This window comes from Echeneis naucrates, chromosome 1 (assembly GCF_900963305.1).
Source record: "Echeneis naucrates chromosome 1, fEcheNa1.1, whole genome shotgun sequence".
NCBI classification, from domain to species: Eukaryota; Metazoa; Chordata; class Actinopteri; order Carangiformes; family Echeneidae; genus Echeneis; species Echeneis naucrates.
In genome coordinates, this window is record NC_042511.1 from 6,962,622 (window position 1) to 6,984,911 (window position 22,290).

The window sequence follows — 22,290 nt, forward strand, 5'->3', positions numbered from 1 at the left end:
AGTGTAAAGCCTTACATTTCAAATTGTTATATTATAATATCATGAATTACTTTGAAATGACAGTAACAAGTAATAAATAATGCAATAATAAATAATTAATTAAATAATTGAAGTAACTTGCCCAACACTAGTTACTGCCAAATACCACCCTTTTCTAGTAGCAGTCCAATAGCAGGCCAGTTGTGGTCTGTATATCCACTGACCTTCTTCATTAACTTCCCCTCTTGCACCTCCATGGATGATGCGCTTTTCACGTCAGTCATCTTCACATGCACGTCCTCTCTCTTTGTCACACTCTTCTCCACTCCTTCCTCTTTATCTGCCTCTGGAGCATCTGACACTGGTTGATAATCTGGGACATTTCTCCAACTGTCGTCGCTCCTCCTTCCCTCTGCCCACACTCTCTACCTCTTTCATCCCTCCGCCTGCATCGACATCCATCATTCTCTTTTTCATCTCTCACCTCGTAACCAGCTGGTTTGGTAAACCTGGTTTGTCGTTGTCTTCATATGACAGACATGCCAGTCAGGAAAGCTTTGGCTTCTGTTGTTCTTTAGCTGCTGCATTCATTAATATGATTTAATGTGTTTTTGATTTTTCACACAAACAAAACATTTTAATTGATTAACAGTTAAATAAATAAATAAATAAATAAAAAAGTTGTTGTGAGGGCTATTTTTTGTAAGCCTGGCATTATTTTCTGTCCATGTATGTAACATCTCCAGTAATCCTGTATTTATTTCCCCCTCTCTCTCCCTCTCTGCCGCTCTCTCTTTTTCTCTCTTTATCTGACTTCATCTGTTCTGATGTTGATGTAGGCTTGTCCTCAATCCTCTGCACTTTATAGTGCTCCCATTGTTTATTACATTCACCATATGGCACGGGGCAGTTCATCTTCCAAACACACGTAACACACTTGCTACATGTATGCCTACAACAGTCCAACAGTGATGGCCAAGCAGTACACACCCTTGTGAGATGTTTAGATTGCATTTTAGAATGCATTTTATTCTTTAGGGACTCATCATGTATTGTAGTGTAAAGAATGCCATTATTCTAGTGTGTGCGTCAGCTGTGGTCCATCATTTAAAAGTATCAACCGTGTTAGACTTCCTGCATTCTGACAATGAATGAAAGATCTTGAGTGGACGTCCAATCATACTCAGCAGTGCAGAATGGTGGGGGAAAAAAAGAATAGGGGAAACTAAGTCCTGTGACAGGATGCAGCCAAGTGTTTGACAAAAACAGGCTGGGGGAATATTTGAAAAACATTTCCTGAGCCAGCAACCTCGCCCACATATCAACCTTTACTAGTTGTTAATGGAGGTGCTTCTACATACAGTATCAGTTTGGACACACTTTGACTGGTAGTTTAGACCACAATATCAAATTAAAAAATTGTCTATCGTGAATGTATTGCAAGTAAAAACAGTAAAGTAACAAAAAGGTCCAATAAAGTTTGCAAATCAGTTACAGCTGTCAAGTCTCAGATAGTTTCCATTAGTTTGGAGCAAAAAACTGGGGCTGCAGTGTCTTTTCCCATTTATCTCTGAGAGAAAGACCCTCACATGCATGCAGGGGTCACGTGACATCAGACTGCATGCAATTACACAATATCAGCAATATCTAACACTGACATTATTAACAGCTGAAATTCTTTCTTTATTCATTTCTATTTGTCCTTTATCAGATAAACACGAGTATAATGCACAATCAGGTCAAAATGACAAAATATGTGCCATCTCTGACCTTCTGAATAATGAATCCTCTTTCAGGAGAAAAATGTGGTTGACATTGCAATCATACTTTGGGGTCTGTTAGAGAAGAAGTGTGGAAGAGGAAGAAACATGTGTATGAGTGGTGACTGGATGTAAAACAAATTAGCTTCAGAAATTAGCTGTAACACGAGTTAGCCCGATGACTTCACGCATTTATAACAGTTATTTATTTATTTATTTATTTATTTATTTATTTTAAGTGTCAGTATACAGTACAGGCCAAAAGATTGGACACACCTTCTCTCACACCCCAAATCCTTTGCACACTGAAAAGTTCAGAACAGTTCAGCCTATTAATGCTGAGTTGGTCGATACGAAAGTCAAAAGTTTTCCATGACCAAGCTTTCTAGCAACATTCCATAATACAGGACATGACTAACCATGAACATTTACATACCTGCAGTAAACTGTCTGTTTGTTTGCCTTTACAGATAATCCATCCATTCCTCAGTGACCAAATGTTATCAGAAAGGAATAAGACGATCAAATCCTTAAAAATCTAACATTACATTATGGGGTAATCAAGTGTGTAAACAATTGTGTGGACTATAACAGAGGTCATCCAGAGTTCAGGTTTTCTGCAGAAAAAGGGAAAGATAAAGTACACACCCACTTCCTTTCTAACTCTTATTGCACCAGATCAACACAGAAACTGAAAGTCCCACAGTGTAGCAGTCTTGTCAGGACTGACAAATGCACAGCAGCAGACCCTGGGGTAAGTACAATACTGACTTTTGCAAGTAGAGCTCTTTCAGCTTTAAGTGTTCTGATATCAATGTTTTTCACCTCAATTTCAGAGATTTGGCAAAGAAATAAGAGCAGTTTTTTCTGCTGTTAACCAACAGTTGTCAAGTCAATGTTCAATTCAATTACTGATTCAACTTTTTTTTATTCTAATGATAAACACGTTCATTTTCTGATATTTTATATGTTGTAGTAATCTAGAATCTGGATTAGTAACTTAAATCTGTCATTGCTTTACTGCCTGTCAGTGTGTTTTCAATCATGCTATTTGGTTATTGAAAGAGTACTGACCTGATTTGAACTTGGTGTGGAGATGGGGCAGTGGCCAGGGAAGAATCCAAAGAAAATTGCAGCGTATATTTTCATCACATTCTTTATTGCATGTGGGATTTTTAGGTGTGTGCTGAACTCAGTACGAATTTTAATTATTGCTCTTATAAAAATCCTCTGTATGCAACAGGGATGATGTCGAAGGGAGTGAAATTAACCCTCCACATGAATTTTGAACCAATGTAAGACAGTGTTACTCAGGCCAACAGCCCTGAGTGTCTGACAAAGACCTTATCTGTGTCAGACACACACTTGTGGTCTGACACGGATAAGACAGATAACAGATATCGAGTGTCAGGATTCCTTGGGTTTGCAAATTATATATGTGCAAATTATAAGAGGATCTTTAGAGTTTTCCATAAAAGCAAGCTGTCCAAATGATGGAAAACTATTGTTTGAAATGACAGCACATTTGAAACCAGCCAGAAGATCAACTGCAGCAGCCTTCCTTCCATTCATGACATCTACGTGCATGAGCAGTGTCATCACTATCATAGGGGATCTTTACTCCCCACCCCCAGCAGTATTAAACCCACAAAAACGAGGTTTAGTGAACTCACTTTCACTTGGTGTATGACAAATTAAGTACCCCGAGTTAGCCATTTCTCCAGGATTACGAAGAAGTCTAGACTATCAACATTGTTAGACATAGTCAAACCTTGAAATAAGACTGAAACATACAATCAGTCTAAAGAGGAACTGAAGGTAGTAGAGAGCGACAAGGGAACAGAATTTAAGGTCTGCGTGTGGCACCGGATGTGCAGATAGTAAATAATAGTTGATGAGAGAGAGGGTGGATGTGTGATTGAGTTGGCTCTGACCTGAAGAGCCATCAGTGACGGCTTTCTAATGGTGACTGGTGGTGTGCCCCGCCCTCGCCCAGTCTATTCCCAGCTGGGATTGGCTCCAGCAGCCCCTTGATCCAAAAACAGATAAGCAGTAGAAGATGAACGATCATGTCATGTGTTTCTGCACCATGATGATGAATTAACTTGGATTTTCTAATACTAATACCCTATCAGGCTGTACAAAGCTGTACCAGGCTGCCTGCATCTTATCTTCGCCTTTCCAACAAGTTATTTTTTGTGTTCTTCAGACCCTCCCATTGACATTTAAAAATTCTATTTGGACTGAATGGTTGAAGGGAAAAGTAGAACTTTGCTTTCCAGCCTGACCTCATAGGTTTAATCCCGCTCTCGCTTCATTTTCTGATTCATCACTCTCTAATATTCTCTGCAAATTACAACTACCTCCGTGGTAATCCCACGTTGCTGTGGCCTACATTACACCTCAGCCTGCGTGTCAGCGGGCATGCTTGTCCTGTAGAGTCTGATGAACCAGACAACTGTGGTGGCTGTGATGAGACAGTAGATATGATCAAATCTGATCACCAAGAGAGACAGTCAGATGTTCAGCAGTTCCTGAAGACCTGAAAAGACCTGAAAAGCAAAGTCCTGTCGAATAATTTCATGTAGATTTATGCAGCCAGCACCCTGCTACCCTCTGGTGGACAGAAATTACAGGGCAAAAACTTTCAATCTCCAGCATTAGTTGAGTCTGTTGTGTGATTATGACATCAGCAAAAGCATCATGTACTTCCGTCACCTCATCACATTTGTGTAGGATTTTGCTCTCATTGTCCTGCATTCAAATATATACATTTGAAATAGGAAAGAAAAAAGAAAAAAGCCATCTTTGAATTAATTTCTTTAATCAACTTTTTGGTTGAATGAATGCTGGTAGCAAATCTCACAGAAATTTTAATCAGCAAATTTGGAAGAGTGCTGTAGAGGAAAAGTCCAAGTACTCATCCTCTCAACAATAAACTGCACAAAAATTATTACACGAATGTACCATTAGCAAGGCTAGAAATATTTGATTGCAGCATACTGCCAGTTCCTGTCCCAGGTGGTTGTTCTCTTAGATGAAAGTTAGCCGTGTCTATATGACAGGTCCAAGACTTCTTGTTCAGTTGAGGCTATATGTACAGTGTTTATGTGCTTGCTAGTTAAAAAGCAAGCAGCCTGCTGACTCAAAAAAAAAAACAAAAACAAAACAGTGCTATCTTCGCTATGCCCCACCACATTATTTGATTTATGTCCTGCATTCTTCATGTGACTTCAGGTGAATTTCTTCAAGTCCTCCAGAGGCCAAAGGCGAGGGGAAGTGGCGTTGAATCTCAGGTGATTTACTGGCTGACAATGACACCCTTGGTGATGCTGGTGATGCAGGGCTCGCATCTCGACTGCTTTTCCTTTTTATATGGGTTCTTAGGATCCCCCCTTCCTCCTCCACGAGTGCGGAAAACACTGCTCCCAGACTTTGACGTATTCTTACGCAAAAATGTGGGCAGCTAAAGGCATACAAAATTGGGTTCAACACTGGATTTAAGAATGCAATCGTTGTAGCCAAGGGCAGGCCCACCTCTACCGCGCTGAGGCTGTTCTTCCGGTACTGGGCAGATACTTCGATCATGCAGAAGATGTGATAGGGAGCCCAGCACAGTGCAAATGCCGCAATCACAAATGTCACCATTTTGACGAAGCTCTGTGACAGCTGGCCCAGATTGGTCTGATTTAGGGGGGTGCCGGACAAGGAAGTAGACTTCATGGTTGAAGACTGATGAGAAGTCAGGGGCTTGAGAAAGATAGTAGTTTTGGTGGTTGTAGGGGTTTTTGGAGTTTCTGGTCCTCTGTCTGTGTTTGACACAATCAGCGAATGATTTGCTCTGGTGCTGCCCTGTGTCCTCCTTGTACTCCTCCTTCTCAGGATGAGGCCTATTTTGATGTAGCTCCCAGCGATCACCATTAGCGGAAAGAGGAACGCTAGCAGCAGTTTAGAGATAGCTGTTGCAGCATGCCTCACTTTGCAGTCTCTCTCCAGAGTATCTTCAGTGGAAAACAACAGGGCAAAATTATGATAACACAAATTTCCCCCGTCTTGTCTCTTGATAACTGATCGGAATAAGGTGTAAGGTAGGGTATTAATTACTGCCCATAGCCAACCCAGAGCACACACTTTCCATGCTCCCGGCACGGATCGATGATTCTTGCTCCACACGGGCCTGACCACCAAAAGTAAGCGGTCAAGTGAAATGGCTGCCAGAAGGAAAGCTGAAACAAACATATTTAAGAAGAAGATGGAAGCCTGTATTTTGCAGAGCAAGTTACCAAGCTCCCAGCTGTGCGAATAGTAAAGATATGTGGTGAAAAAGGGCAGTGTCAGGGTGGCTAGAAAGTCAGATATAGCCAGGTTGAGCACCCAGACAGATGCCACGGTGCGCTGCCGCAGGCGGAATCCAACCACCCAGAGGATCAAGGCGTTCTCCAAAATCCCCATGCAGGAGAACAGACCGTGGATGCAAACCACTGTCCAGTTGGCTTGTTTGTTGTTGTTCAGGCTATGCCTCTGCATGTCCTGTATCAGGGGGCAGAGGAGCCCTGCCTGTGTCATGTTTGACATTGGTGCCCTGAAAAAAAAAGAAAAGAAAAAGAAATCAGTGACATCAGTGTAAAACTAATCAGAAGGTGTCTTCTCTTGATTCAAAGCCAAATGATTAGAATGACACCTCATGCAGCTTGTAGTATTACAAAAATCGCCCCACAGTAGCGCTGCAGATGATTGTGAAAGTTATAAATATGACCAGCAGGAAAAAGGTCTTGCTCTGTGCTGGGATGTTATCTGTGGTGGAGGTGGGGGAGAGGACGTTCCAAAAACGAACATCCAACTTAGACAACCCCTCTCACCCTGTGTATGAGACTGTGGGTGCTCTCAGTAGCTCCTTCATCCCAACAGCTTCCACAATGCATGCTGCATATTTCTCTGCTGTATGTAGTGTTCTCTCTTTGACTCGTAATTGTATTTTTACTTTATTTTGTATCCTCTTATCATATATCTTCACTGATCTATCACAGAGCTACTGCGCTGCCGAGGAGAAATAATAAAAGACTGGTAACTTGTTAGGACTTGTGAAGTCAGTTGGGCTAACAGTTTTAAGAATTTTCAACAGTATAGCAGAGACTTGCAGGACTCTGCTGTGATCTGTATTTAGCAGACCTAATTCCTTTCATCAAATATTTTCCCCTGTATAGTCAATATTGGCTATAACCAATGTGTGCTTGTGACCACGGAAATAGCAAGAATGGAGAGATCTAATAATGCAAATGGTAAATTAGCAGCTAGCATGCTAATCCACCAGAATTATGAAGCCTGACCTGCTGGGCTGCATGCTTTGCAATAGCTCAGAGTTCTTGTTCTGAAACTCACATCAGTGGAGGGGAAAAGGGGATTGGGAACACTCTGCCTTGGAGGAAGGAGAAGACGATTTTTTGTTTAACAACGCAACAGTTTTTAATAGTGTAAAAACTGGGTTATTAGATGATGCATGTGTCAGAGCTAAAGGCAAGCAATAGTGGACACGTGAGACAAGTGTATTCCTGCAAGCTCCCTTTTCCACGTAAACAGCATGTTACAATCATTAATCGATAATTTTCAATGACTTTCAATATTATGAAGCCATTCACCTGACTCATCTTTGTTTTTCTGAGCAATATTTCCTTTCTAGGCTCAGATTTCCTGAGCGCAGTTTTCTCTGTGTTTTTTGCAGCAGTACGCTTCATGCGGGAAATCACATTGAGATTGCAACTGGATCATGATCTGTACTTTTTTTTTTTTTTTTTTACTCTGTAATTATTCTGTTTGTGTTGCTCGGCAGTTGGCTGTTTATTAGGTACACTTATCATATGTAGTCTGCCGTCACTGAAATACTGTAAACGGGGAAGACAAACCACAACAAATCTCTCTTAGTTTAAATATACATGAGCCAACCGCCAATACAGCCTTCAGGGCAAGTATAAACCTGAAAGAGTTTTTGCAGGACTGGTTTCAGACTGTCATATTTTTTCCCAACATAAACTGCCAACTGATTGAATACACAATACATGTGCATATTAATTCAAAAAAGTTCTTTTGCCACAGAATGTCAAATTAAATTGTGATTTCCTATTGTCACAGTACAATCCAGTACAGCCTGAGAGATGCTGATAAAGGAAGATTCCTCTTCAGGTCTTCAGTATCAGTATCTTTTTGTACATTAAAAACCAGATGAGTGCAAAAATTAGCAAATACAATATGATTAATTACTGTAGAAAAAAAGGCATACCTGAGTGTTAGTGCAGCATGGAAGAAGGTGTTGCTACAAAATCCAAAAAAACAAAAACTAAAAATTTACTTTCAAGGAGACAACATTTACTGACATCCACAACGATAATTGACAACAATTGATCATTATCACATCAGGATGCTGTAATGTGAATTCATTTAAAAGGTAACACTTACCGACCTGTTGTTTCACACACAGAGAGAAAAGCCTAAATCTTTTATGAATTCTTTTCCTGGTCTGCCTTCTTTGTCTTACTGTCAGAGACACTCATCCCTCCAGTTCTGCCACTCTCTGCAGCTGTAATGGAGACAGCACTGAATCCCTGCCACAACCACACCCCCACACAGACACATGTACACATACCTCACATTGCTCCACTGCATATAGTATTAGGTGGATGTAGATTTCGCTGACATTAAAATTCAGACAGGTATGACACAGAATGGGACAAAGGAAAATGCTACTTAATGAAAAACACACACACATATAAAAAATAGAGAAATTAGTAAATAATTAAGCCATAAACTGAAATATGATGCCCGTCTCTATCAGTCCTACATCATCATGCCACAGACAGACTTGTGTGGACTAGTTGTTCTGCCACTTCATGCTGTGATGTAATTTCCATGATGATACACTGCATCAACAAAGTGCAGACTATATACAGACATATTTCCACACACTAATCCTGTTATCACTTGGTTAGTGACAGCATTCAAAAAGATTCAAGGCAAATTGGTCAGAGGAGAAAAAAAAAACTCGTAAAATGTCTCTGTTATCAACTGCTGGTGAGCACTACTCACTTCTCTTCATCTACAAACCTGTTGTTTGTTTATGAGTTCCAATATGAATTGGAACAAAATATTATTAAATGAACAGGCTTTACTGGCCTTGCTCAGTTATGACGTCACTGAATGAAAACTAAGTGACATTTGGTGCTGTAGCTTGCATTATAACTTACAAACCCTCCGTGTAGTCTGGCCGTCCTTGATTTTCTGCCTCTATGTGTAACTTCAGGGCGGCACAGTGGTTAGCATTTCTGTAAGGGCTGTCAGGGCTTGAACACTATGTCTCCCCTGTGCCTGTCTGGGCTTCCTCAGTTTTAGTCTACATGTGCCATCGCTGTGATAAGAGTCGTGATCTAACAACCACACCCCACTGATGTTACCCACCTCGACATGCTTGCTCAGTTTGGACGACAGGTTTTTGTAAGCACTGATACAGTGTAGACATTTTAGATGATGGGGATTTATTCATTTCAGTCTGAAATGTGAAACTTGGACTTGAGAGAAGGCCGTGGTTCAGTGATCAAGAATCTTCTGTCTTATATTCGTATGTAACACCACCATCGTTATGTCTTTGCCCATTCAAACTAAGCTCTTAAAAATGTGAATACAAGATGGGTTTGCACTGTTTGCACATGGAGTTGGCAGTGACTGGCTCTAACGCAGAATATGGCCTGCTCAGCAAAGATAATCCTCCTGAGGGAATGCTTTGTTAATTTTATCCCACAAATATTTATTTTTTGGTGTGCAGAAGGGTAAAAATCACAACTTTACAAAACATTATGAGTACAGATACTTAGAAAATATAAACTCTTAAATCAAAATTGTATAGATTTGATTACAAAAAGTTTTAAATGTAAAACAATTTGTAACGTAGAAAAATTTGTGTTTGTGTTTGTAAATGAAATGACTGATTAATTATGTGTTAATGTGTTGGCAACAATCATTGTAACAGAGCTAGTTTTAATTACGTTACATTTTGCTGGGTAACATTTCTGCATGGTTTATAAATTTGCTACTTGTTTTCAATTTAAAATCTTACTTCATAAAGCAAATATAGATGCCACACAAATGTGCTGCAAATTCACAGTGTTGCTCCAGCTAAAATATTGAATTAACAATTTCAATAGCTTGACTCCACCCTTGTTAATGTCAAATGAACCACTGTACTGTCTATTCTTTTTGACTGTATCCGATGAATCACTAATCTACATATGAAGCAGGAAAGACTCCATCACATACCAGCTTCATTTCCAGGCAGTTTATACAGTTGGCTTGTTTTGGTACATGATAGTCACACAGATATGACGCAGTGACTGGGCTTTAAAATTATGATCAGAGTTTCTGTACTCAACTTCATGTGTGTATGGAAAGTTTACTGGAAGGGAGAGGCCTTCATTTTTATGGTGTTAATTCCGCCCTAATACATTTCACATTTACACATTTTATTAAACGTGTACACTGAACCCATGGGTTAAACATTTACATCATTTGACTCAATGTCTCAGTCATGGTGGCCTATTAATAGTTACAACTTAACATCCTGGTGACATCAACAATGGACAAACTCTTCAAACCATCAAGACTCAACGTGACAACACTCTCTATAACAACAATATTCTTCTAAACAATTTGAACTACGAGTGTGCGCACAGTCCACAGGTCCACAGTCCACAGGTTCTCTGCTGTACCTCATTTACAACCTCAGCTACAGCAGAGATCAGAGATAAGTACAGCACAAACAGACAATAGATGAAGTTCAAGGTTTACAGGGTGTAAAATATCTTCTTCCAGAAGTTGGTAGAGACCAAAATACACTAGCTTCAACAAAAATACAATTTATAAGGAAGTGATAATGCGTAGGTGTTTCTGGGTACTGTATATATAAAACGATTCTGAGGTATCAGCATATTGTTTTCCAAATAAAACTTTACAGCCTGTTACTTGATAACCCAATTTCATCTTGTTAACCTTATATATAACACTGGCAAATAAACTCAGTTCACTAAAAAGAAACCAATCTATTTGCACTGTAATGGCATCTCAACCACTTGATACCTGGACTCATTAATCAGAACAAATTGATGTTACCTAATGAAGACAAAATATGAAAATGAGAAACAAAAGGCGTGGGTGCAATTTAGATTTTGAAAATGTGATGCTCCTGATAAAAGTGATTATTTGGTATTTGTGACAGAGAGAGACGGATAAAAAAACGAACAAATGCACAAATGTGTTTAGTACATGGAGGTAAATACTAAAATAATAGACAAAACTGCACTAAGAACATGTCAAAGTCTAACCTCTAACCACCTTAAAACTATAATACGGGAGAAGCATGGCTGGCTTATCTTAAGTCCAGTGTATCCTGGTAACAGGTCATGACAACAGAAATAAAGACTGTTTATCTAATATGTTTCATGAAAATGTAAAATATCTGCAGGGGTAAGGAGTAGGACAAATAAAATGTCTCCTTAAGTAAACTTGCCCCACCTTAGTTCAGACCTGTTTATGTAATAAAAACCATTTATGTCTCAGTGTAGTCATCCATTAAATAAACTAATGAGACTAACAAGTATCAGAATGGGACCTTCCTTAGGGTGTGACTTCAGTAATGGCAACATTTACACCACATTGAATGTGGTAAGGATGATGTTATCTGGCTTTTATGAGAGAAAACCCTAGAAGTCTGATTACAGCTTGGTTTTCACTGATAGTGGTGTGAACAAGATGATAGCAAGGATGCAAGACAGACAGACATGGTTAATGCTTTTTTTAAATGTTCAAGTCTCCACCCTCCATTATACACAAAGGACTGGTGCTCTATATATTCAGTTTGCATGTTGCACTTATTTTAACTTGCTGAAGTCAACACAGCTGAGAAAAGGTATGATTGCATTTCAGTTTTCAACTTTGTTGATTTAACTGAGATTGATTGGGCCAAAACGGTGGCATAGTGTGGCTCCTGTTGTAGTTTTCAGGTTTGGTTCGTCTCTCTATGTGGAGTTTGCCTGTTCTCCCCATGTTTGCTTGGGTTTCAGGTACTCCTGTTTCCTCCCACCATCCAAAGACATCATTTTTAGGTTAATTGGTGACTCTAAATTGTCTGTAGGAGTGTGCCTGTGAGTGGTTGTTGGTCTCTGTCTGTCTCTGTGTTGGACCTGTGATGGACTGGCGACCTGTCCAGGGTGAGCTGGGATTGTGAGTCCCTTTAACATCTCTATGAAGAGTTTGTAGAAGATGACTGAATGAATGAGTGATTGAGATTGATTTAACAATGGTAAAATATTACATATAAGATTTAACTACTTTATGTACAGAAATTTTAGTGTTTATATGAGTTTTACCTGATTTGTAAAAGATAAAAACCCACTGTGCAGATGACTTTTGTTCAGTAGTTACATAATCAGGTTTTTTGAGAGATATGTGAAATGGACAAAACACACAATAAGGTATTTGCTCGGGTGTGACAGTTTCTTCTGTTGTTTGTTAAAATGTTTTAACCTTTGGCCAAAGAGTCAGATTGAACCTTCTGAGCTGAGAATACCATATTTGAAAAACTTACCTTATACATCAACATATTTTCTCAGTTTCTCCTTTCTAGATTTTATACTGTGGCTGATTGAAAAAAAAAATTATATGAATATATTTGTGAACATCTTCCTCTCTGTTATTTCCCCCAACGAAAACAGACTGTCATGGCATTTAAATATTTAAAAACCTGCATAAAACGAATTTTGTTTATATTTTGTCAATATTTGTTTTATATTCTTTTTTCTATACCTGTAGTTGTTGCTTTAACAAAGAATTTCACATATGTGGGATAAATAAAGTACTCTTATCACTGTTATATACAGTCAGAACATGGATTTATCAAACCAAATACACCATTGATCCTTTTCCAATATTTGTCACTAACCTGATATCTGATTTTTTTTTTTCTTCCAGTTTTTTCTCCCTGTAGGTTATCAATGACTTCAGTACTTTTAATAGCCCTGATGGGCTTGGCCCTGATGCTGGTCCCTACCATGGCCTTTGTTCCTATCGGGGGTGGGGCATCCACTCATGTCACCATTACTGGAACAGCTCTGTTGCAAAAAGTGAGAGAGACATGTCAGGCGGTGGCTGAGGCAGCTGGTCATGAGTTCAACCCAACGGTAGGTTGGAAGATAATAATGTGCAAGAGAGCAGAAACTCAGTCACACCTACGCACACTTGTAAAAACAGTCATTAAAAGAATTGTGAGAATACTGATGAGTCCAAAGTAGTCCAGGGGGAAGATGACCATCAAAAATAAGACTCAAGTGTTGTACACAGGTTAAAACATAATAAAACAAATAGATACAAGAGATTGACATACAGAACATTAAAACAAACATGACTGTGAGTGCTCAGCCTGGATGAAACATCAGGGAGAAAAAGTGAGTTTTCAGGGAAATATACAAAGGGGCTAGTCTGTTTAGGGCTTTAAAAACAACTAAAGGAAGTTTAAAATCAATAAAAGGCCCGTTGAAAAAAGTCGAGACTAGTCTGATGTGGTCACGCTTTTTCTTGCCGGTGAGGGGACGAGCTGCGATGTTTTGAAAAAGCTGTAGCCAGCGAGTAGAGGACTGTGCTATGGCAGTGTACAGAGTTGCAGTAACCGAGTCTGGAAGTGATGAAGGCATGGATCACCCTCTCTAGGTCTGTCACGGTGAGATAGGGTTTGATATTAGCTAAGAGATGCAGCTGAAAGAAGCTTGTTTTTAACCACACCACTGATCTGTTTGTCAAATTTAAAATGATTATCCATGCTCACAACAAGATTTTTGACAGAGAAACAGAGCCAGGATGTAAATGGAGGAGGTTGAAGAAGCGTGTCCTCTGAACAGGATTATTTCCATCTTGGAGTCGGTAAGATTTCAGAAGTTAGCGCTCATCCAACTTTTGACGTCAGACAAGCAGACCAGTAATGTCCAGCTGCACTGAGTAAGAAATAGCCAGGTGGAAGGAGCAAGCATGGTTGTCAGGTCAAAGCCCAGTACAGCGTTGATTAGCCACACCTCACCTGAAGGCAGTACAGCAAAGATTGTCAAAATGGAGAGAACTTAAAGCAAGTCTACCAAAAAGGGAGGCTGAAAACTAGAGTTGATAACAGAAAAGATGTTACAAGGTCACCTTATCCATTAAGTGAGTAAAATGAAAGCCCAGGAGCAGCACTCTGCTCCACTGAGTGTCCTCCCACCTCAGCCTTTATACACAGCTAAACTGTGATTGCTCACAGATGCTGCTGGGAAGAACTAGTGGAGGGAAGGATCCTGCGCTTTTCCTGTCACCTCACTGAGGATTATGAGAGTCCAGAGAATTTCTGAGCTCATATGTAGAGTTCTACAGGAGAAGCAGTGAGGCCTTTTTTTTTTTTTTTATAAACAGCAGTGATGCGTTTTAATTTACATTCTCTTTGAAACATAATGGACAGGGTAACTCTCCTGAGGAATTGGTTCAGGCCTGCCTTGGACCTACAGCAACAGGAGAAGTATCGGGTGCCAAGTTTCACTCTGCTCTTCAAGAAATCTACACCCAGAATGGACTGGTGGACCGTGACTTTGCCAACAGGTGGGGGGAAACAACTTAAACAGAAGAGAAGTGGTTGATTTTGGTTTGCATACACTTACCAAGTCACTAAGAGAGAAAAATGCTTTCAGCGCTGCACACCACTTCAACTCAGAGGAATTCCTGCAGGGACGAAGCCTCATCACAGATGGAATGGTTACCATTAAAGCTAACATTCGCAAGGAAAATTTCAAGGCTGCAAGAGAGACACTGGGCAGAGTCCTTCATACGCTGCAGGTGAGAAAGTAACCAGACACAGAGAAATTCAAATGAAAAGTGAGAAGTCACTTGGAAATAACCAAAACCTAATGAAAGAGAAATATTTAACAATTACTTTACAATGTGTACAAATAGAGGATATGGAATGTGAAAAAAGGTGTTTCCATATTTTGTCAGGACTTCTACAGTCACAGTAACTGGGTGGAGCTGGGAAACACGGAGCCTTACATCAACCTCATTCGGCCAAATCTTCCACTGGAAAACCTGGCAGGTGGGTACATAACAATATGTGTATCGCAAAGAAAAGAAAAGTTACACATTTTAATTTTTATGGCAGTTTGTACTATATGTGGAATAATCTCTCAGGTTTTGGGGGGATTTTCCACAGATATATTCTAACCCTATTTGATTACTGAGTTTCTGAGACCTCTACATTCTTAACAAGATTGAAAAAAACAAAAACATTGTATACACTCTGACACTAGTTTTCTGTATTCTGGTGTTTATATAATGTTATAATACATAAAAATATATAGTATATAAATGTTGTAAAAAGTTATTGGTCAAAATGTCAAATAAATACTTAATAAAATAAAATCTATATTTCTCCCCTGGTTTAGGGGATAATGCATTGTTTATCCTTTATCTTGCTCATACTTTGTTTGGTTAGATGCCAACATCGCCACCTGCAATGATTGTGCCAGTGGAACGTGCCCCAATCCCATCCTCCCCAACATCCTGCAACAGAAGAAGTTGACGTCCGGCTATGTGGGAATCTTCTCCTCTGTCAAGCCTAAAGGTATCAGTGACAGATATATCTCTGAACTGCTTTCACATATGGCTGATGCTGCCTCGAGGTCAATCATTTTCTGGTGAAAGCTACCTGCTAACTGATATATGGTAATTTAAAGAAAGTTGAACAAGTAATAGTTATTTTCCTTATAATGGTGATCTTTTCTTTTTTTTTTTTTTTACAAAACCAAATTTTTAAATGATTTAGATTGATTGGAGTGACTTCTTAAAATCTCTTCGTGTGACCATAATTTTTTTGAGTGTGGTGAGTGTGGTGTGTTTTATAAATATTCCTTTACCACTTTATCAAGAGTGAACCAGTAACTAACATAGATCTGTTCTGTTCCTCAGATATACAGGTTGTATTTAATGGGTTGCAATAAAGCAAAGCAGAAACTCAAATTACTCGTTGGTTCTCCCTAAAAGACAATCATAATGGCATTGTTCAGTCTACCCCTTCTCCCATTTTGAACCATGACTCAGTTGGAGCTGTCTCACCTGTCCAGGAAAATGCAGCCATGGAGGTACATCTGATCTGACCAACACAGTAAATCCCCGTGGTGGCATCAGCAAAGATGAGCGTCGGCCTGACAACATAGCCTTCCATGATACTGCTGTGAGTTCAGCCACTGCTGCAAGTCTCCAGCTGCTGGAGGACATCCGCTTGGCTGCTGGCGACAAAGACTTTCTGAGGTATGACAGCTAGATATAAAAGATCAACTTGTTTGTTGGTAAAATGGCCTAAAAATGGTACTATAGAATAAATATTGATATTCTGTCTTGCTCACTCACAGAATGATGGGGATAGCCCGCTCATCTGTCGTGTGCTTCGTTATTGACACCACTGGCAGCATGTCTGATGACATTGATGGGGCCAGGGAGGTTATGTACCAAATCATTGACAGCAAAAAAGGCACTCAGGATGAACCATCTGAGTACATCATGGTCCCCTTCAATGACCCTGGTATGGCCTCTTCTACCATGCTACTCATGTTGAGGAAACCATTAGTGTTAGAGTTCTGACAATGCAATTATATCAAAGCATGTGATACATATAATAGCAGTTTCATTATTTAGCAGAAACTGACATGTCTCTTTCAATTTCATTATTTCTTTTAAATAAATAAAGTATTTTTGAGTTTACTGTAAATCTGCAAACTATAGCAATAAAAGTGAAACAATGTTTTTGTTTTTTGTGAAGATTTTGGACCAGTAACCAGGACAGCAGATGCTAATAAAATGAAACGTGAACTCTCCAATCTCAAAGCGAATGGAGGCGGAGATGTCCCTGAGATGTGTTTTTCAGGACTCCAGGTACCAAAGTTATAATGCCTAGGATGGTTGTTGATTGAGGAAAAAAATGTACAGATATTGTTATTGTTTCCTGAAAACCATGGTCACTCAAGCATTAACCAGGGTTTGTTTCTTTAGTTGGCTCTCACTAGTGCCCCAGACTCCTCCCACATCTATGTTTTCACGGATGCCGGAGTCAAAGACATCGCCCTGAAGGAAACAATTTTTGCCCTCGTCAGGACCACCAAGTCAACGGTATATAGTAACTGGCAGCAATAGTAACCAATGTTCATTGTTTTTATATCCATCCATTAAATTATCTAGACCACTGTTCTTGCAGTGTCACAGGGGAGCTTGAGCCAAAATCACTTTATCAATGTGAACTTAATTTGAAATATATAACTCATCTCCACAGGTCTCCTTCTACATGACTGGAAGCAGTAGGCGTCGTCGCCGTCGATCCGTTGAGTCTCCCTTTGACATCTACAAGGAACTGGCTCAGGCCTCTGGAGGACAAGCCATCCAGGTGTCAAAGAAAGAGCTGCCTCAGGCCACAGACGTCATCCTTGACACCTCTACTTCAGCTCTGGTAGGACTCTGTTGGACCACTGGTTCATTCTGTAGAATCTAAAGCATTTAGCAGACTGTTAGTGGTTGTTTAAAATTAATTAAGACTTTGATTTGTACATCTTTTGCTTTCTCAAATGTTTTAGGTGACAGTTCTTCAGCGAGCAAGGAACCCTGGGAGGCAAGAGACCTTCTCCTTCATATTGGATGAATCTCTTAAAAACATCACCATCTACATCACAGGAATCTCCCTCTCTTTCACACTGACCGACCCTGCAGGTAGTTCACCAGTTTCAGCGTTTGCACAGTTCACGTGTACAAGACTTCTTGGATGTCCATCTTTCTTACTGAACACATTGTTATGATTGAACTAGATTTGTCTTTATGACTAATAATCCATAGTAAACGTTTCCAGGTGTGAGCCAGAGCAGCTCTGAGGTCAATGGGAAGCTGGGAACCATTCAGACTGTGGGCAACCTGAGAAGAATTCGTCTCAATGCTAACAAGCAGACAGGAACCTGGAAGATCAACATTGTGTCCAACCAACCATACACACTTAAAGTCACAGGTCACATTCTTCATTTTTTAAAAACAAAAGTACTTTTGAAATTGAGTCCGCTTGTCCACAGCTTGATTGTCTAATGAGGAGCATTTTTATTCTCTTTGATTTCAGTCCATGCAAAGCCGCTGCTTACATTTGTTGTGCTTGTTGTGTTCTTTGTGTGTATCTATACTGTGTGTCCTTGTGTTTCCAGGCCAGAGTACTATTAGTTTTATCTATGAATTTGTGGAAAGCTTCAAGGGACCTCACCCAGGCTATGCAGTACTCAGCGGGCTTCCACTAACAGGTAAATTAATACAGAAAATTCAACAGGATTTGTAAGCTCCACATATTTTTTCCAAATATAGAGCATGTTTGCACAGTTTTTTTTACAGACCACAATACTAAACATTCAATAGGATAATTTATGAATTATCATGTGATGGTTCGATATAAAACAATTTTATCTTATCTGAGGTGCCACATTATGTGCAGTCTGTGCTACATTAGCGCCATCTACTGGTAAAAAGTAATTAGGACACCAAAGTGTACTTTCAAGTTATCACCACCCATGATTACATTGCAATTCTCCTTGACCCTACAAAGAATCTTAGCATCAAGTTCTTTTTTTTTTTATGTTTTAAGGTTACCACTTTTCCTACTTTAACTGTCAGCTCCATCAAAATTGTTCTGAGTTGTAACAAACAGCTGTTTTTCAGCTAAAGAACATTAATAAAGACAAAGACATTCTTTGACGCATCAGAGTGGCGCTAATGTTTGACACGTGTCAAAATATAGTTCAAGTATTGCTATTATTTCTCTCTCTTCTCTGACTGGATCTATAAGAACAGTGAAACTGTGAAACTGACCAACAATCTGTCCATTTATCTGTCCACGTAGAATTACTCAACCATGCCAACATTTTACCACCCAGGCTTGGTTAATTTATTGGAAATACAATAATTAACACATCCCTATGCCTAAATAATCATTTCCTTAAAATGTTTTAATCTTACTTGCTCTTGCTCCTCTTGTTTCCTGCGGATATCCAGGTCAGCCAGCCACCTTGATGGTCTCAGTGATTGGGAGGAGAGGTCCGTCCTCACTAGATGTTGGAAGCATTGCCCTCGTGACTCCTGCTGCTGCTGCTGAGGCTGTGAGCAACGGTACAATGGCTGACATGGGTAATGGAGACATCCTGGTGACTGTTGATGCTGTCCCAGAGGGGGAGTTTGTGCTCATTCTGAAAGGAACAGACAAAGTGTCAAACACTGAATTTCAGAGGCAGTCAACCACCCAGATGTCCATCTCCAAAGTGAACATCCAGGTCCGTCTCTTCATTTCATGTAGTTGTTTCACAGAATGCTGATGGGGAAAATGTTCATACTTTTTGAAAATGATTTTTGGAAAAATGAAACCATTCTTCCTCGCCGATATGTTTTCCTTTTTCTTTTCCTCCCTATTTCCTCTCCAGGCTGCAGTGGACAGCAGTGTGGAGCCAGGAGAAGAATTCAAACTCCCATTCAGCGTACTGACCAAAGGCTCTGGTGGCCAGTATCACATCAGTGCCAGAAATGACAGAGACTTCCCTATGTCCTTTCCAGAAAGGTGAGGGGAAACAAACAAAAAGAATTCGCTGTCTTAAATGTCATTAGCATTTTTGGGAAAATACCAATATGCCTTGTTTTTTTTTGTTTGTTTATTTCATTATGCATTGCCAGATATCCAGCTATTAGTTCGGGGAAACTAACATGTGCAACCACATTCACCAATTAGGGTAAAGGTGAGGCAGGGCCATATTTTACAGCTCTGCCTAAATAGTGCACTTAGTCCAATGCCACCTAACAGGAAAACGTTTCACCCTCTACATCTTTAAATGCCCAAAATAAAATGTATAGATTGCACACAATCATAGTTCCTGTAACCAAGAATGATGTTTTTCCCTTCTCTTGACAGCCTCACTCTGACAACTGGAGAATACTCTAACAACACATTGACCATCACACCACCTCTCAGCACAGAATCAGGCACTGATGTCACTCTTACACTGGAGGCCAAGTCGTCCAGTGGCGTTGACTCTAATTACATTGTTCTGAGATTATCTGTCATTAAAAAGGTAACCAAACTTATCTTGGACTACACAGTTAGATGGTGTAAAAAAACTTTTAGACATAGCCGTACAACTCCAGAATAAAACCTTCACGTTGTGTTCTCTATTGTCTTTCCAGATCACAGATTTTGTTCCGCCTTTGTGTGAAATAGTGACTGTTCTGGCTGACGATTGTCCTCGAGATCTGTCTAAGTGTGGATCTTTCAGGTGGGAGCTCTCAGCCAACCTGACTGACAAAAATGGCACTGGGATAGAAAGAATCTTCCTGCAGCAGGGTAATGGAACCCTCTCACACACCTCTCTGAGCGCTCCCATCATCCAGGCCAGCTACAACGCCTCCTGCTGTGCGCAGATTGTTGAGGTTGTAGCTGTGGATGAAGTTGGCAATGTGGGAAAATGCTATCATTCAATAGTTCGTTCAGGTGGCCCCCCTGCTGTCACTCTGTCATTGCCATTGTGGTTGTGTCTGCTAGTGTCTGTTCTTGGAATTAAGTCTTGAAGGGCTTTGAAATGCACTGCTTCACTCACTGCTAAATTACAAAAACTAATATGCTGTCATTCCATAACAAATAATATAAAATAAATGTATGCTTTATTTTTGTCAGAAAATATATTCATAATAAAAATATGAAATACCGACCCTGCATAAGTGTATATAGATGGATGGATGGACTTGTGCCCTAATCCACTACTACTGCTTGCAATAGGTTAAAAGCACTGTATGACTTGTGGTGAAAAAGCTAAGAGACTCAGCCACATGTTAAGTCTCCAGATGCAGATGAGTTTTCATCCCCTAGAAAGAAATAAAAGTTGAGGAAATCATCCCAAGATTTCAATATGATAGCTTCACAGTGAGAATGTACCATGTTGGACTTTTATATAACTCAAAGGAAAAAAAAAAAAGATGTGCTGGCATGACAAAGAGTGGTAGAAAAATGACATACACATTTCTCAGACTTCACTGAACAAACCATTTAATGAGCCCACAGACAGCTTGAAGTTCATGGCTTCATTTTCAGAAGCAATCATTTGTCCTTCTGTCTTGTCTTGTTGAGGGGGAGGCATGCCAGACGTTACAGCACACAAACAGTAGTTCAAGAAGAACTTAATCTGCAAAAAAATAAGAGATGCTGGCACCTAATAATCTGTCCTAGAGGTATCACTTATAATGCGAAAAGCCGAGATCCAAAGCAGACCCTGGTGGCACCTCTCTCCCCTTTGTGATCCTGGATGGATGGGCTGAGTACCAGAGTCCAATTCAGGGACCAGGTGACCACAGCAGCCAGGCACATCACTTTGTTTGAGAAGAAACTGCAACGGCCAGGGGGGAATTCCTTTCACGCACAACAATCAGGTTTTTTTTTTTTTTTCCCTGGTGGATGAATTGACAGTATTGTTCACATCCAAATCTAGTGCAAGTAATGCAATCACCATGTATAAATACTCTTTACAAACCTAAGTCTAATGAAAAACCAATTTTCAGTGTTTTTTGGTATGAACTAAAATACAATAAATTGCAATAAATTCTCTACTGACTGTTAGCTAAATAATGTTGTAATAAATAAAACCATTTTTGTCTGGCATAGGCATTTTCCAGCCATAAATACAGCTTACTACACAAGTTGTAACAAGGTTTAACAAAACCTGTCATTTCCACACCTTCTGAAATGAAACTGAAACTGGATTGTTTTCTTTCTCATACTAATCCCTGTTACCGGTAGAATGAGCAATACTATCACAGATTAGTTGTTCAAACATGCAGCAATGTAACAGCTTTTACCACATCACACAACGATTTTCCTTTGAGTGTCATTTTAATGCTGTTGAAAGTTGTTGAATTTCAAAAAAACAAACAAACAAAAAAAAAAAAAAAACACTTCTGCAGAAACAGGGAACATCAGACCCCCCTCTCTGCGCATTGGTGTCTACTTTACACAGAACAGATAAATACCCTGCTCATAAACTGAGATTTTTAAAGATCCAGAAAGCTGAAACAAAAAACAATTCATATCGTCACTGTTTTGGGATCAAGTCTTAGCAGTTATCAGATCCATTGCATCTGTGCATGGGAGGTCTTAACAGTTAAGCAAGCGCTGAGACCAGAACTGCCAACTTGACAGTACAAAAGCAGTCAAGGAGCCTCTATCAGTGGGTGTACCCACCTTTAAAAATACTTATAGCCAATAATTTTGATGAAAAGGTGTATTAGTGTAAAGTATTTTCAAAGTATGTATGTAGGAAGTTATATGGTTTACTGTAATGCTCTGCAGCCTGGCTGTCAGCTGCTCTAAAAGCAAAGTGGGGAAACTAAAACAAAGTTTAACACATAAACCTCCCAATTGACCCTATTAAAAGTGTAAATACAGAAACAACCAGGT

General features: G+C 39.7%; 2 protein-coding genes across 5 annotated transcripts; one reads left to right on the forward strand and one right to left on the reverse strand.

Moving 5' to 3' along the window:
- The first annotated feature begins 2,397 nt into the window (after positions 1-2,397).
- Positions 2,398-20,848, forward strand: vwa11 (von Willebrand factor A domain containing 11). 2 transcript variants are annotated; one of them, XM_029511690.1, is made up of 19 exons: positions 2,451-2,493; positions 4,977-5,035; positions 12,747-12,955; positions 14,257-14,393; positions 14,483-14,627; positions 14,787-14,880; positions 15,280-15,408; positions 15,908-16,094; positions 16,196-16,365; positions 16,603-16,715; positions 16,833-16,949; positions 17,110-17,283; positions 17,408-17,540; positions 17,677-17,829; positions 18,017-18,109; positions 18,855-19,129; positions 19,277-19,410; positions 19,759-19,918; positions 20,031-20,848. In XM_029511690.1, the coding sequence occupies exons 3-19, from the start codon at positions 12,770-12,772 to the stop codon at positions 20,409-20,411; spliced, it is 2,781 nt and encodes a 926-aa protein (XP_029367550.1). In that variant the 5' UTR covers positions 2,451-2,493; positions 4,977-5,035; positions 12,747-12,769; the 3' UTR covers positions 20,412-20,848. The 2 variants fall into 2 exon arrangements, with proteins under 2 accessions (XP_029367542.1, XP_029367550.1); XM_029511682.1 differs by lacking the exon at positions 4,977-5,035 and having other exon boundaries at positions 2,398-2,493.
- On the reverse strand, positions 4,545-8,315 carry LOC115049464 (prostaglandin D2 receptor 2). Of its 3 annotated transcripts, none has more exons than XM_029511712.1 (3): positions 8,194-8,315; positions 8,014-8,046; positions 4,545-6,321 (listed from the first exon to the last, which is right to left on the reverse strand). In XM_029511712.1, exon 3 carries the CDS (start codon positions 6,312-6,314, stop codon positions 4,947-4,949), a length of 1,368 nt encoding a protein of 455 aa, XP_029367572.1. In that variant the 5' UTR covers positions 6,315-6,321; positions 8,014-8,046; positions 8,194-8,315; the 3' UTR covers positions 4,545-4,946. The 3 variants fall into 3 exon arrangements, with proteins under 3 accessions (XP_029367572.1, XP_029367571.1, XP_029367577.1); XM_029511711.1 differs by having other exon boundaries at positions 8,190-8,314; XM_029511717.1 differs by lacking the exon at positions 8,014-8,046 and having other exon boundaries at positions 8,190-8,306.
- Positions 20,849-22,290: the final 1,442 nt, after the last annotated feature.